The 17,039-nt window shown below is 43.1% G+C and overlaps 1 protein-coding gene across 1 annotated transcript in view; it reads right to left on the minus strand.

The window, feature by feature from the left end:
- The window catches only part of PREX2 (phosphatidylinositol-3,4,5-trisphosphate dependent Rac exchange factor 2), a 289,194-nt gene that overhangs the window by 74,773 nt on the left and 197,382 nt on the right, over positions 1-17,039 (minus strand). The window contains exons 31-34 of the mRNA XM_037892468.2: positions 16,231-16,272; positions 11,341-11,558; positions 5,958-6,060; positions 2,979-3,122 (exon numbers count right to left, since the gene is read on the minus strand). Of these exons, the coding sequence (XP_037748396.1) occupies positions 2,979-3,122; positions 5,958-6,060; positions 11,341-11,558; positions 16,231-16,272 (507 nt within the window). The remainder of the gene's footprint in view (positions 1-2,978; positions 3,123-5,957; positions 6,061-11,340; positions 11,559-16,230; positions 16,273-17,039) is intronic.

A 17,039-nucleotide genomic window follows, 5' to 3' on the forward strand; every position in this document is an offset into this window, starting at 1 on the left:
GAAGCAGGCAGTGGCTTTGCACTCAGGCCCAGGGAGGGACAACCGGTTCTAAAAGGGCTTCTAAATTTAACAACCAGCCCAAAAGTGACGTCTTAGGCGCCGACTCTGTGGGTGCTCCGGGGCTGGAGCACCCACGGGGAAAATTTGATGGGTGCAGAGCACCCAGTGGCAGCTCCCCACCCCAGGGGGGCAGGTGTGCACGGGAACCGCTCGCCGCCCCAGCTCACCTCCGCGCTCAGGCCCAGGGAGGCGGAGGTGAGCTGGGACGGGGAGCGGTTCCCCTGCGCATACCCCCCTGGTTACCTGCTGCGGCGCGGGCGGCCCTCCTCGTGCCCCCCCACCCCAGCTCACCTCTGCTCTGCCTCTGCCTCCCTGGGCCTGAGCGCAAAGCCACCGCCTGCTTCTCAGCCCTCCCAGGCTTCCCGCATGAACAGCTGATTCACGGGAAGCCAGGGGGCGGAGGGAGGCGGAGAAGCAGAGCAGGGTGGCGCGTTCAGGGGAGGAGGCAGAGCGGAGCGGAGGTCAGCTGGGGCTGGGCATGGGGTGAGAGGAGCGGCCGCTCCCCCTTCTCCCCCCTAGTTATGCTCCCCCGCCTCTAGGAGCCAGAAGGAACTGCCGGATGCTTCCTGGGAGCTGCGCCAGGTAAGCACCTCTGGGACTCCCCACCTCGCCCCCCAGCAAGTGCCTCTGGCTCTTAGGAGTGGGGTGGGCACCCACTGTGGTGGCCCACGAGACCCTCCTGCCCAGTTCTGGGGGCAGTCAGGGGACAGGGGAAGGGGGTGGATGGGGCAGGAGTCCCCAGTGGGCGGGGGTAGGACACGACCCCTCGTGGGGTGAGGAGGGAACCGGTTGTTAAGATTTTGGCAGCTCATCACTGGTCACAGCTTACTGTGCGTGTAAGAAAAACGAAAGTGAAGTGACTAGTTCAATGTATCAGACTGTAAGACTTTTGTCATCACTAGAAGGATAGCATGTCTACCTTCTGCTGCTGGGTAAAGTAATGATCGGAAGGAGGAAATGGGTGTTATGCAGGGCATCTGGTTCTCCCCCTTCTTTAGAGTATTTTCAGAAAGGTATAGAGTTTAACATGGATCCCAGATCCCATACAGATGTGGATGAAAATGGCTGATTTCACAAAGCCAACCTCATCGGTGAAGTAAAATGGATTTTCTCAGTGACATTTTGATAGGATAGTGAATAAAGAAATCTCAGGAGTTTAAATACTGCAAATTATTAAATAGCTGGGCATTCTGGGAATCCTGGTCTCTTGTTCCCTTCCTCAAACTAGCTGATGGTGAACACATCTAGTGCCACGTCTGAACTTGGACGCTGAGACCAGGGGGCATGTCTTAATATCCAACCACCTGTCAGGAATCAGGGCTGGCAACACAGCTAGTCTCCAGGCAGCCTCATCGGTACAGCTGGCCTGCAGCAAGCTGACCATACCGTCTCTTTGGCTGGAGGGGTCTACAGGGCGGCTCTTAAGCCAGCAGAAGCAGTTAGCTGACTGCTTGATGCTCATGCCCACCATTGTGAAGTCTCCTGCGTTACCTTGTTTCTGCTGCTCCTGCCTTGCACCCAGCCTTGCCTCTGTCCTGCCCCGCCTTGAATCCCTCCTTGCTCTAGTTCCTGACCTCCAGCTCGACTCATGGCTTTGTTTCCTGACTACTGACTCTGGCTTGACCCTGGGTTCAGGTATCCAGTTCCTGTCCTCCGGTCTGACCCTTGGCTCCAGCTTCCGACCACTGATGCCTGCTCCAACCATTAGGTATGACGCCTGCTCTGAACAATAGGCTTGACAGTCCTCATCCCAGTTGCCTGACACTACTGCCCTGTTCCATGTAAAAAGACAAGAGCAATTCCTGTGCAATTCTGCAGCACATTCTGTACAAGAAAAAAACTGTTAATATTTTCAAGATCATATTGGAGCCAAGCTATTTCCCATTCTTTGTTTGTCTTTATCATCTCATCATCTGCTGAGATGTTCCTGCTGTTATTCAGTCTCCTCATTGCCCCTCCATTGGGTGCTTTAAATCTATAAATAGTTTAAATGAAAAATCATTCAACTTTTTCTTTGGGACTTCATTTAAAATTGAGCTAACACCTTTTACTTTCAAAGATGTATTTGTCTTAACTTTAGACTGAGGGTTTGCTATTCACCTTTAAATATTTTTGTATTGTACTTACTTTTTATTAGATCAAAAGTTTCCACTAATTCTTCCTTTCCTTCATTTACTTGATTTATGAGCCCCTTCCGTGTGTGTGCCAAGGACCTCCTGCAACATACCGAGAGCTCTCAACTCCCACTGAAGTCAAAGGAAGCTGAAGGCAATCAGCACTTGGCAGGAGGCATTCACCACTTTGGTGAATCAAACCCCACGGTCCTGATGACTATAATGACACCACTGCTCACTGTAGGGAATATGCAAACAGCATCAATGCCATTCATCCTTTCACTAATGTTTGTGGTGTCATGGCTACAGATACCTGGAAAGGATATTTAACTCTCCATATGTTTTAAAGAAGAATCAAAGCTGATATCACCTTCGTCCTTTACCTGTTTTTTCTTGCTTTATTCATTTGGAAAATGAAATTTCTTTTCAATTTAAGAGAATTTCCAGGTCTGGAAATTGCTCACTAACATCCACATTGAATGAACTTACAAAAAAAACAAACAAAAAGATAATCCACTTATTCTCTGCAGTCTGTGTCAGTATGATTGGTTTAAACTCAGAAGTAAACTCTGGAAGAGTTTATATGAAAAATATACTTCAGTCCCTTAAAATTAAAATTCATCTCAGAATTAGAACCACAATTCAACAAAGTATTTGAATTGAGGCCCTAATTCTGAACTTAATGAAGCTATTCATGTGCTCAGAGTTACAGATGCGATTAAGAACCTTGCGGAATCATAGCTAAGATGAGACTTCAGATTTTCAGGTATAGAAAGGTATTTGAAGGTATAGAAAAAGAATTACCTTGTGCAAAAAGTACTGGGTGGATTTTAAACCCTCCTCCATTCTTCAGCTTTTGAGGAAGCTGCTCAAAATGGTAACTATCAAGATAAAAGTAAACCTTCAAAGCTTGCCGGCTTCCTTCTGCTTGATATGTGATTGGAACATCTAAGAAAATATTTAACATTGCCATTTTATTAATAGCCAACAACTATGTGATATTTTCTCTTCCAAAAACTAGAAAGAATGTTACACTCAAAAATTATACACAGCCAAATTCCTGTCCCTAGTTCTGCCTGCTTTGCAATGCAACACCATCACAAGGCAGGCAGAAAGATGCCTTAACAGCCCACCACAGGTTCCTGCAACAGAGGGGAGTCTTCAGGTGGTGTAAAGGTGATTCTACACCACCTACTTTCCCACAGGTCTATGAAGGGTGGGGAGGAAGCATGCCAGTGGCAGGAGGGAGTGGGGTGTAGTGCATACTGCTTTTTTGATTCCCATCTGGAACAGCAGACCCTGTGCGATCACTGCAGCTGGCATGAATTAAAGCAACCCATAGGCTTCTTTAAGTTATGCTTGGGGCCTCTTGGGCCTCTAGCCAGACCAGGATCAGTGGAGTAGACAGATGCCTTACAGCCACCTTTTACTCCCCTCTCCTCAGCGATGCCAAGTATAAACTCTGTGTAGCTAAGAATGTCCCCCATGGTATTAATTCTAGTCATTGAACCATAGCCTCCTCACATCAGAATTTCTGTAATGCATAAAGCTGAGGAACACATAACTACAGAACCATTCAATGAATAATAGTTAAATTGGAGATTCATTTTCTGACAACTGATTTCTTACTGTACAATACATAAAATTATATAATGGTATGTTTCATTACACACTGACACACCAGATGTCACACTGAATTAAATGGGAAGTTCCTATTCACATTGGTTTAGATTCCTAGATCTTCTAATGCCTCTTGGTCTACCATTTGCAATGACTCCCCAAAGTACATTTTCAATGTTGTGCAGGTGAGTAAGCATGCAACTGCCATTAGCAAAAGCCAGTGAAAATTTACCCTTTTTACTCTAAGGGTACATCTACACTTTGAGCTCAGAGTGTAATTCCCAGCTTAACTAGACATACCTGTGCTAGCTCTGACTGAGCTAGTGCGTCAAAAATAGAGCATAACCACAATGGCGCAAGCAGCAATGAGGGACTAGCCACCCTGAATATGTATCTAGCAAGGTGAAACTATTAAAAGATTTGCTAGGTATGTAATCAGGGCCGCTAGTGTCCTGTTCCTCATACTGCCATGGCTACCCTCAATTTTTAGCATGCTAGGTAAACCACAGCCAGCACGGGTATATCTACTCAAGCTGCATATTACACCCCCAGATCAAAGTGCAGACATGCCCTAACCTTAACATTTGCAGAGTTACAGCAACTTACTTCAAATAAAAATGCATGCATATTTCCAGTTATAATTTTAAATTAAAAATTTAAACAAACTACAACCTGTAGATTACTGGTATTGATGCTAGTAGATTATGATTTTGCATTTCCAAGAAAAGAAGGTCAAATCGCAACTTGTCACTATTTTTTGGCATCAAGAAATAATTAATTTCATTTAACTTTGGTAATTATGCTTTGCCGTAAATGAAAAGCTGAATTTGCCACCAAAATCTCCTTCTCCATGAAACCATGAAGTTTGGATAGTTGTGAAGGTGGCATTTAAATTAAAGGTTGAAATAGGGCTTGTTGCAATTTTGTTTTGACCTGAATGTTACACATATGATCTCTGTATATCACCATATATGAGAAAGACTTTTCCATGGGAAGGGAGGCAATATGAGCACTGCACACACAGGCAACTAATCTGCTCCCAACTAGGAATGCTGTCCAGGCTGACCCTCCACCCTAGCTTGGATTGATGTCTGGCTTAATGGGACCTCCTCTTAAAAACACCACTGGAAGTGGTTGAAGCAGGGCTATGGGATCTCCTCCAGACTTGTTCATCCCAACACAGCAGAAGTAGTATATGGATCAAATCCTCACTCACCACCAGCTCTGCAAATGTGAACCCTGGCAACACTCATGGCTGTAAGGTGGTACTTGAATTCTGGGAGTGCTGACACCCTCTCTCACTAGTACCTTTGGGCTCTTTTTACTGTAAAAGTTACCTTGTGTGATCTCTATCCCCAGAGCAGTATTTGTTTGGAAAGCTTGAAGTTAATCAGACACACTTTTCCCCATGCTGAGTTATGAGACTTTGGAAAAGCGTGTTTTCATTCACTGTGCCAGATTCACAGCAGGATCTGAACATCAAGAGGGGGGTGCAGAGCCAGAAAAAGGCTGTAACCTCTCCTCCACCAGGAGTCGGCAGTCAGTCAGTGCATCCCCAAGAGTAGCGTGGCCATGGGGGATGCTCTGATTCAGCACATTTCAGTAGCCTGTACCAGCAGGGCTCAGAGGACACTTCTTGACAATGTAAAGCTATCCCTGACTGACAGAACCCTGGAGGAAATACCATCTGCCTCTTCTCACTCAGAAGTCAATCTCCTCTTCTAGCACCAGGCTTCTCACCGATGATGTGTCACTGATGATGTAGATGTGAACAATGTTCTAATGTTCTTCCGTCCTCTCATAACTTCTTTTACACACTGCTCCTCAGTGAAAACTAGCTCTTCTGGACATTTTTTCTGGAATGGTCACTTATCCACTGGCTTCAGTGAGACCACCAATCGTTTACTGAGGCTTGTGAACAGCTGCCAGATAATAATTACTTTTCATCGTGACTGACCTTTGCTGGATATCAGGCGATCTAGTGAGGAAAGGCTCTGTTATTCCATTCCCAGCCCCCTGGCCCATATCATTCCCAAATTAAGACATCTGCCCATAAGCTGAGATGCTCCAGAAGAGAAAAACATTGTATTACTTTAAATATATCTAACATGCGACTGTTTGTTTGTAGAACAATAAATCTCATAAATATACTTCTTTACTCACTTGCAACTAGTGGTTCTGGTTCTGACTGTCTAAAATAAAAAGTAACTTTTTCCAGGTCAAACAAAGCAACCAACGTATCTTCTAGCATGGCTTGTTCATCAGTCTGGAAAAAGGAAAAAAAAATCTCTTCTCAAATAAATATTATGTGATGTTAGCATGATGTTTCCATACTGGAAATCATATAGAGCATGAGCATCAAAAATAACTGCAGAAAGTTACACCCTCCTTCACTGAACTATTAATCTAACTAACTTTCATGAATACCAGATGATGGATTTGTTTTTATTGGGTTTCCACTCCCTCTTCTACTGGCAAAAAAATGATTATTAAAACTGAAATTAGAACTGAAATTATTAAGCTATTTTGCACATACAGCAAGTTAATTTACAGCTACCATTTAATCAAACTGCATTTTTAGTTATGTATGTAAACGGGCAAGCTTACAATGTATATGACACTAAGCCTAGATTTTCAAAATTCTTCTAGTTATTGTGATGCATTGTGTTTTAAAATAGCACCCTGTAACCCCCTTACTCATCATTTGTATATGGTTGTGATATTTCATACAAGGAATTCCTTGCAAGGTGTCATATAAAAGGTCATGAGCGGCTGAAAATCACTGTTCTGTCAAAATATGGGTATCGTTATTAAGGCTATGATTTGGTCATGGAGGTTGCGGAAGACACAGAATCCATGACTTCTGCAAACCTCCGTAACTTCAGTCCGCAGTGGCTGGGAGCTGCAGGGTACCCCCACCTCCTGTGGTGGCTGGGAGCTGCGGGGTAGCCTGCCGCCTGGAGTGGTAGGGGTCCCCCGCAGCTCCCCAGCTGCCATGGGCAGGGGGGAATCCCCAGAGCTCCCCAGTCTTCATGGGTGCTGGGAACCTCCGGAGTGCCCCAGTCCCCAGGGGCGGCGGGGAATCCCCAGAGCTCCCCAGTCCCCGCAGGCGGTGGGGAATCCCCTGGAGCTCCCCAGTCCCCATGGGGATGAGGGGCCGCTCCCATGCAGCTCCCCAGCTTCCACGGGGGGCGGGAAGCGCCAGAGCTCCCCAGTCCTTGCAGGCAGAGGGGATCCCCAGCAGCTCCTCAGCCACCACTGCCGACGGGGGAATCCCCCGGAGCTCCCCAGTCCTCATGGGGGAGGGGGCTCCCACGCAGCTCCCCAGCCTCCGTGGGGGGGATTCCCCCGGAGCTCCACAGTCACCACAGGGGGCGGGCTCCCACGCAGCTCCCCAGCCTCTGTGGGGGGGATTCCCCCAGAGCAACCCAGTCCTCTCGGGCAGGCAGGAAATTCCCTGCAGCTCCCTAGCTGCCACAAGTGGCAGGGGAACCCCCGCAGCTCCGCCGCCTGGTTGGGGAAATCCCCCAGACCTCCCGAGTCCCCAGGGAATCCCCCGCAGCTCCCCAGCTGGGGGTCCCTCCAAGTTCCCAACCATGGGGCAGGGGCCACAGCTCCCAGCCACAGCAGGGCAAGGTGCTCAACCCTCCTCCCTCCCTGTTTTGTCATGGACATTTTTAGTAAAAATCAGGGACAGGGACTACCTAGGGACTATCAGGGACTATCTAGCCCCAGATAGTGGGCTAGATTTTCAAAAGTTCCAGTTTATGTGCTTAAGGGGAACTTTTTGTGCCAGCAGTTGAATGGGCAGCTCAAATGTGGGTGAAAATGGGAGAGTAATTTTCACCGTAACCTACCCAATTGTGGATGCAAATCAAGTAGCTAGATATGTCAATGTTCTGACTGGCACCTGTACTTCATTTTTGCACGCTCAGATTTTGTGAACTCTCAAACCAAAATGATGGAAAATCTTACCCTTTGAAAATCAAGTCTCGTATCTCATTACAACTTCAAGAAGTAAATTATAAACCTTTCAAGATATTTTATTGGATCTCTGCTAACAAGGGAAGTATTCACCAACAAATATAGTTAGCCTGGAAGTAAATACTTAGAGCAGTCACAGCAGAATCAATACTCAGTTAAAATAATTCATATTACCGTCCCTTCTATGCTAAACTATCAAGCAGACAAATGTAAACCTGATGTATATTTAATTCTTTCTGCAGGCACTGAAACAGTTAATAAATTAACAACAAAACAGACGGCAATAAACATAATCCCTATAACATGAGAATTAGCTGAATGTTACTGATTTACACAGAGGGGAAAAAACAATTTTCCCTGTTCCATGAACTAAAATAGTATTTCCCATGTATTTATGAAGAAGGGATTCTGCCTGCAACATTTTACCTAATGGTTCAATTTATTAACCCCTGGAGAGAAGGCAATTTTTATCACCAGAGTAATCTGAATACCATTCAACCACATGGGAAATCTTTACAAAATTGTTCATTCTTTATTGAAATCCAGATGTAATCAGTATAACTGCCCTCACAAGCCCTTGTTTAAAGTAACATGGATCATCTGTATCCTGAATGCTTGGTTAGAAAATACTGAAAAAGTTGTTCTTAAAGACTTTTCCCTGAAGTGATGAATGTTATTACTGAACTAACTCAGCACTCCTTTTTTGTGCACAAAAAAAAAAAAAAACTTTACAAAACTGACTAATGTTAATTTTAATTTAAAATTGCATAATTGGAACAATTCATCCTGACTATTATTACCAGTATCTGAGTACATGAAAATAATATTTAAATAATGTGGGATTTTAATTACAAAGGAGCAATCTCTTGAGCCTTGAAGCAAAATCCACAAGTTATGGTGTACCTGTGGTAATGGTTATCTTGTGACAGAATTACAACATCTAAGAAGGTGATAAAACACAACTGCAAATACAGAGGACACTATATTAAAAGGTCTCAAGCTTTCACAATAAGAAGTCAGAGACTGACTCTCCAAACCAGTAGGCTCAATTGTTGGATCATATTAAAGAAGTTCTGTATTAAAATCACAAATGAGTTTGATTCCCCATAGTTTAAATTCCAGGGTATTACTAATTAAGAGGTCTCTTGGTTTTTGGTACTCTTTCTCTCCCTCTGTGTGTGAAACTTGCAAGCTGCTAATTGTGTTAGTACATTCTAAGACAGAGTCTGTTCTCAAAGCAATTCACAGAGACCCAAAGCAATACTCTAACAAGAGAAACAGCACCCAGAGACTCCCCGCCCTTTTGTTGTATTAACAATTGTGATTAAAATAGAGATAGAGGATGTATGTGGATGGATGCTTGGTGTGGATAATAACTGAACGATCAGGGAGGTGCCAGCCTAAGAATCCAGTGTCCATCGGCTGAAGAAGGCGTCAAGTGGAAATAACCAGAGGACCCCCGGAGGGCAGACTGGAATCCACCCAACAGCCTCAAGAATGGGAGAACCAAAGAACAAGATAACATCTTGGAGCCGTCAGGAATGTGCCATCTGCTGATTGATTCAGCAACAGCATGATGCAGCAATTCCCATAGACTGGCATAGGAAGAAATTCCTATAAAAATAGACTCTAAAAAGTGAGAACTTTGGGGTCTGATTCTGCAAACCAACTTCCAGGAGCATCAGATGAGCATCTGACAAGGCCCTGCTCCCTCCTCATGTCCAGGCCACCTGGCCAGTGGCTTGGCATGAGCAACTCTAAGGCTGGTAACTATGATAACAACTTTGCAGAACCTGTGTGTGTGTGTGTGTGTGTATGAATGAATGTGTGAATAAATATGAGATTGAATGGAATGTTATAGCTATAACTAACTGCTTACTATGATAACAACCTTGCAGAACCTGTGTGTGTGTGTATGAATGAATGTGTGAATAAAGATGAGATTGAATGGAATGTTACAGCTGTAACTAACTGCTTACTATGATTCTTTCTGTATTCACAATAAATGTGGTATTTTGCCTTTTTCCCTTTAATAAGATCCTGCTGGTTTTTAATTTATTGGTACAACACAATCCTCAGGACCAGCCATTTGGCACCTAGCAGCTCAGGGGAGGAGTGACTGCAGAGGACATTGCAAAAACAGCTTTCCAGCTCCCTGATCATCAGACTACCAGATACCAGTCTAGTCTGCTAAGTGACTTAAAGTAGCCTCAGGGATCCATGCAGGCAGCCAGGGATTACTAGAATGAGGGGGTGCTTGGGCTATGGCCCTTTTTTCTCAGCCATGACCCTTTTGCCAAGGGCAGTGGGAAGGGTGGCAAAGGAGCAACAGGTTTCAGAGTAACAGCCGTGTTAGTCTGTATTCGTAAAAAGAAAAGGAGTACTTGTGGCACCTTAGAGACTAACCAGTTTATTTGATCATGAGCTTTCGTGAGCTACAGCTCACTTCATCGGATGCATAGCATATCGTGGAAACTGCAGAAGACATTATATACACACAGAGACCATGAAACAAAACTTCCTCCCACCCCACTCTCCTGCTGGTAACAGCTTATCTAAAGTGATCATCAAGTAGGGCCATTTCCAGCACAAATCCAGGTTTTCTCACCCTTCCCCCCCCCCCACACATACAAACTCACTCTCCTGCTGGTAATAGCCCATCCCTCTTTGAAACCTCTCTTTATAATGCGCATGATAATCAAGGTGGGTCATTTCCAGCACTAATCCAGGTTTTCTCACACCCCCCCCCACACACACACCCCCCTCCAAAAACCACACACACAAACTCACTCTCCTGCTGGCAATAGCTCATCCACACTGACCACTCTCCTTACAATGTGCACAGCAATCAAGGTGGGCCATTTCCAGAGGAGAGTGGGGTGGGAGGAAGTTTTGTTTCATGGTCTCTGTGTGTATATAATGTCTTCTGCAGTTTCCACGATATGCTATGCATCCGATGAAGTGAGCTGTAGCTCACGAAAGCTCATGCTCAAATAAAGGAGCAACAATGGTCTACCTGTGGATTCCCTGCTGAATTCCTACTGACTGTTTACATCAACTTTCAGTTTGGTTTGTGCCACCTTGGTGGCAAAGCAGCCCCAGCGAGACTGAAGATTTAGCCCTTAGAATTGAATTACCAAGGGAAAGTGGGGATTTTCTGTTAAAAATAGGTAATGAGTATTGTATTTTCCTTATATTGCTAATTACAGTGACTGAAGCTATGGTGATCACCTCATATATACTTTTTGTTAAGAGGGGAAATAGCTGTGTGGTGTCTAATGGCAAATTGGATTTTTTAATCGCTACTATTATGTGTTCCTCATACACCTTCTCAGTATCTAGTACCTTGAAACAGAAACATAACATTATGTTTGTGAGCCACATTATTAATTTCCCATATCAGTAATTATTTGAACCGCAAACTTCCTGAATAGCAGCTAATAAAGTACATGAGCTAAACACAAAGGATGCAGGATACTGTAAACATAATGCACCTTGCTTCGTGCTGCCCTTATTCAGCACTGTCATATTGACTCATGTGGTTACTGCATGAGATTCTTACCAGGTTAGGTGACAGCAATGACTGGAAGTGAAGGAGGATACCCGCATTAGCTATCTGTTCCAACCACCTTTTGCTGGCCTCTTGAGTCTCCATTTCATACTCTTTGCTGTTGTCAAACATCTGATTTAAGGCAGCCATTAGTTGCTCTGAAAAAGCACAGACTGTGGCCACCAGACTTTGGCAGAAGACCATGTCTCGTCTGAGCTGTATCTCACTATCTGTGAGGGGAAGACCAGAAGAGGAAAAGCAAGAAAAATGGAAGAATAAATTAACAGTAAAGTAACTGTAGCAAGTTTTTGTTTTGTTTTAAGCAAAGAGCCTTTGTTTTCTGGAAAAATAAAATCTCACATCACAAAAAAACCTTAACTAAGAGATTTTACCCCTTATTTGAAAAAATTCAAAACAAATTAAAGGAGTTGTGTGAAAATAGTTAAATACGCTTTACGTACAAACTGGTTTAAAATTCACAATCCATTGAATAGTCATTAAAATGTCCCAATTTAGAAATCAAACTTTGGTAAGCAATTTACTTTCTGAGTCAGTAATGTTACTGTGGGTAGCTCATATTCCAAGCTTTGGAATTAGAGTAATAAACTCAGTAGAGTAAGTGTTGCCTTTAGCTTAATGAAGTCTTTAATTAAAGTCTTAATTTAAATGCCACAATGTAATTTCCTTTCCAATACACAGGTTTTGTAGGTGTCTCTGACTCTTTCCAGAGTCATAGTTCTGATCTATAAAATGTCCATCTCTCTCTCTCCTCGCCGCCCTCTCCGCCCCCCCTTCTCTTCCCTCCCCCCGTCCCTCTTTCTGTCTGGTGGCAATTTCTCTTCTGCTCATAGGTCCTTCTTCTACAGACTCCCATAAAGAGTCATTTTTCAACCCTCTGCCTGGTTCTTTTTTGCTCATCATCATTCTATCTTTAATCCTTACCAAGCTCATTGTGATATCACTCAACTGCAAATATCTTTCAGCCTTTAATGTCTCCTCTCCTGACTTTTTCTGCTCTCTGCTTGTCACAACTAGATTGTATCCAAACCAGAACTAGCACCTAAAACAAACCCTGCTCCACATGGCAGCACCATTGCTGTGAAACACCTGCCTTGCTGCCTGAGCTCCGACTGGTTAGGGGGTGTGTCAAGGGGAAGAACTGGCTTCTCGCTCCATCCCCAAGAAAGCTGATTGGTTATTCTACCCATGTCCAATATCCTATTATCAGCCCTCTTGCCATTACAGGATGGAGATGCTACTTCAGAGGAGAATCTGCCCTTCCCCAAGTTTGGGACAGTTATAGATGGTTATAGGTCAGTTGGACAGCTCTTGGCCTATCAGTTGGGGGAGACTGCATGATGTGAGCTGCAGACAGGGGTCACATGATGTTGCTGCTGGACCACAGCAGGCCCAACCACAACCCAAACACAAGGGCTGTGAGACTGGCTTAGAGAGAAGGTGGGACCAGAGGTGTAACCAGGGCAGCCAGCAGGAACTGAGTGACTGCAGGCAAGGGAAGATCCAGTTGCTTGGAGAAGCCCTGACTAGTACTCCACCTACAACGTCAGACCCCTGGGGATGACAGGAGGAATAGAAACTGGCTGGTGTGAGCTCATCCTTTATAGAAACATTGGCCACCAATCCAATGGGAAAGAGGTGTCCCTAACCTGGGACCAAGGTTGGTGATACACTTGGGGATGTTTGGTTACTAATGGAGTAAGACCTCTTTTATCATAGAATCATAGAATATCAGGGTTGGAAGGGACCTCAGGAGTTCATCTAGTCCAACCCCCTGCTCAAAGCAGGACTAATCCCCAACTAAATCATCCCAGCCAGGGCTTTGTCAAGCTGGGCCTTAAAAACCTCTAAGGAAGGAGATTCTACCACCTCCCTAGGTAACCCATTCCAGTGCTTCACCACCCTCCAAGTGAAAAAGTTTTTCCTAATATCCTAATATTTTATTAGCATCTCGAGTTTATTGCATTGAGGCTTGGTGCATAATTCCTGTGGTAATTGACTACATGGGACTCTCAAATTGTTCCTTTTATTAACACTACAGCTCCATTCATGAAGGCTGATAAAGGTGTTGGGATATAGCTGTGTGTTGTAATTCTTCCTGCTTACTGACTTCACAAAGGTAGAAGGGTTCTCCACCCCAGAGGAAAAGGGTGTGAATTTGAGACAGCCTAGCAAAATGGTGAGCCCCCTATTGCAATCAACCGCACCTTTTGGGGTGTTCAAAATCCAGATCTTAATTTTGTGGCTCAGGACCTTTTAGTTTTAACAAGGTAAAAGTTGAGGGGCATGGTTCTACACTGACTCACACCTTGGTAGTCATTACACCTGTGAGAAGTGAATGCAAAGTGGCTGTAAAATATTTTTTCTGATTTGGTAGTTTTACACCCATTTTGCTCTTATATCAATGACTACATATGGTGTAGGACAATGGTGAATTTGGCCCACTGTGAACAGACAGGATCCCTATTCTGTTTTCAATAAAGTAAAACCACAGTGGGTTAGTATCCAAACTTGTCCCCATTCTGCGGCTTTCCCTTTTCCATTAACTGAAATAACAGTACAGAAAACTCAGCCTGAAGTTGGCTTTTTCCTGAGGTTTCTCCCTGCAGGGCCTCTCCATCTTTGCTCCTAGTTCTCCCTCTCTCACAGAGAGGCTCAAACCCTTTTATATCTCTGGGATGGAACTATAGGACTCACCTGACCAGGTAACCAGTAAAAATAATTCCACATCTATAGGAATAACCCTGAATCCTAACAACTTCTTAACAAAATATGTGCTTCCCATGGGCAACAAGAGCCCCCTCAGCATAACTCCATCCTCTCTATTTTCCTTCTTAACTCAAACTTCACATTTGCTTACACTGTCTCTAACCTTGGAAACATCTTTGACCATGAGTTTGCTTTCTTTCCCCTACCTGTCTGTAAGGACTTTTAGAATACTGTCCACAAGTGCTACGGCTTCTTTACACCATTTCTAATGAAATCATTATCCGAGCCTTTATGTTTTCTGATCTTGATTACTGTAACGTCCTTCCTATGACCTCTACAAGTTCTATTCTTCAGAATCCAACATATGTAGAAAATGCTGCTGCTGTTCTTTTTTCTCATAGAGAAATACAATCATCTCCCCCATGCTCAGATAATCCCACTGGTTCCTCAGTTCACATAACAATCTAACAGGCCTTCCTGATTTTTAACACCGAACATATATTTGCACCCATATGGATCTTGTTCTCTCTACATTCCCCACTGAGCTATCTCCATTTGTCTAGCAGCAGCTGATTCACTGTGCTTTCATAGATCCTTCACTCCTGCAATGCCTGCCTCCTGATGCAGCCTTCCTGTATCACCAACACCCCGCATTTTCAAATTTGTCTAATATATTTTAACACTGTGTTTAATATTGAACTCAATAGCATTTTGTGATACAGTTTTTATGAGAGACTCTATAAAAACTAAAGTTGTAGAATCTGAAAAATGATGCAAGCCCTGCAATTATTCTTTTATAAAATTAAACTTTTATTTTTTTCAGCCTTATAAGAAAGTAAAACTAAATATTTATTTCTTTCAGAAAGCTCTCTGGCCTCTTTGGGGATTATGTGTTCTTTAAAGATTGCAACAGAATATTACCAAAGAAGGATTTCAGCCAGTCACATATCAGAAAAATCAAATGTTTTCTTCTCACAAACGATACTGAATTTCTTATAGACATTATGGGCATGGGTTCATAAAAGAGCCTCAGCTTGACCTCCCATTTTGCAGCCTCCATTAATTGTGGGCACAAATTATAACATGTAGACATCTGATTTGCATATACAGTCTTATAGCTAGGTGTCTATTTGCTATCATTTGTGCCTTCCGTTAATTGTATCTGCAAAATAGGAGTTTTTAAAATCATGCCCTTCAGGTGTCCAGTTATGTCACTCCTTCTCTGCACTGGCCACTCCATTTAAAACTTTTGTACATTATTAATAATTATAAGCCCAAACTTTAAAAGAAAGGACCTTTACTTTTCTTTTATTTAATGCTGTGGTTTGTCTAAATTGTATAACAGGAATACATTTGCACGGTGTTGGAGTATGGTAACAATAATTGGCTTTTTATAGTCAAATGTCTCTGCTTCACTTGGGATTTAACCATCTGCAAAAGCTGCAGATTGCTTTGTACACTCTTCTGCCATGAGCATTCTCTCCTAAATATTGAATGCCCCTTTACTCATTATTTTGTAAACACGTTTGCATATTTCATGTTGTTACCAATGTGTGAAATTGTGGCAAAGTAGTCCATGGAAAATGCAGGCCATTTCCAAAAAGCAGGGTGATAATTTTTTTAAATCCATCATATTCTGAAGAATTAGGTTAAAAAAGAGAAGGGACAGGGATAGGCAGGAAAGACGAGAACAACAAGGAAACTAGGGCCAGGGGAAGCTGGAGATAGAGAGGAAAGAAAAGGAAAGGGAGAAAGGAAATGATGGAAAATTAAGATAGGTACAGAAAAGCAGAGGAGAAAAGATAGCAAAAATATTGTGTACCAGTTCAGTGCTTTGGCAGGCACTTCACCTGCTGAGATCCAAAATAAGTGAGGGATGTTATTTTGAAAACCAAACATAAATATTTAGTTTGTATTGTCTCTCACTTACTAGAGTTTTCATTTAAAATTGCCATTGCCTTCAGGAACACTTAGTGTACATAGTAAGGGTAAAACGTCACATTCCAAGTTGTGGTCAATGGATTTGGGATCTTCCCTTCCTCTATTCCTCCCTTCCACTTACCCCTTCTCTGGGTTCATAACACAAATATAAAACATCTGTGAAGAGACATTCTAGTGCTTCAAAAAGAAAACAAAAAACCAAACCTCAGACTGAAACTAGCCCATTGAAAGTACCTGTATATTCAAGGAGTGCCAAATGTATCCTTGTCTTCACCTCTGGAAAAAAAACACACACAAAGTTTTAGGACATAGTCAAAAACATCCCCTATATCATAATGCATATGCAGATTCTGATTTTACAGTAATCAGACAGCGTAATCAGATTCATTTTCCATGACAGTTAACTTAATTTTACATCTCACTTGATGACAAAATTAGTCATATTCTAAGTCCCTGATCCTGTAAAGAGAACCATGTCGGTGGAACTCCTGTGCCTGTGTGGAACCCCAGACACAAGGATCCCACATGCCAGCACTGCGCAGAGGCACAGGTCCATCCACGCAAAGGCAGCTGCAGGGTCAGTCTATATTGCTATTCACTTAACACCCCAAACCCTTTGAACACGGAATTCCAGCTCATTTCAGTTCTGCTCACAGAAGACGAGCCCTATTTTAATCATTTCCTCCATTTTATTCTTAAATCTCAAAATCAATGTTCACATGTTCACAATACATCATGAGAAACCTATCTCTGGAGCATTTTCATTCCATTGCAATCTCAGTTTAGGGATTTTGGTTTTTGTTTTGTTGTACAAAAATTTAGTATGAGTTAAATATTTTTATGACCTGAAGCAAGGCAACACAGTAAGAAAACTTTTGAACTTTTCATAACTGTTTAAATTATGTTGTGCTTTTAGTAAACAACAATAATTATGGTCAAGTAACGTCAAAAATACATTGAGTAATGCAGGCCCAAAATTTGAGCTAACCTTTGCATTTTTAAAATTTTATTTTATAGTCTGAAGTATGTAGCAGTGTTGAGGC

Source organism: Chelonia mydas, chromosome 2, assembly GCF_015237465.2.
Source record: "Chelonia mydas isolate rCheMyd1 chromosome 2, rCheMyd1.pri.v2, whole genome shotgun sequence".
In the NCBI taxonomy this organism is placed as follows: Eukaryota; Metazoa; Chordata; order Testudines; family Cheloniidae; genus Chelonia; species Chelonia mydas.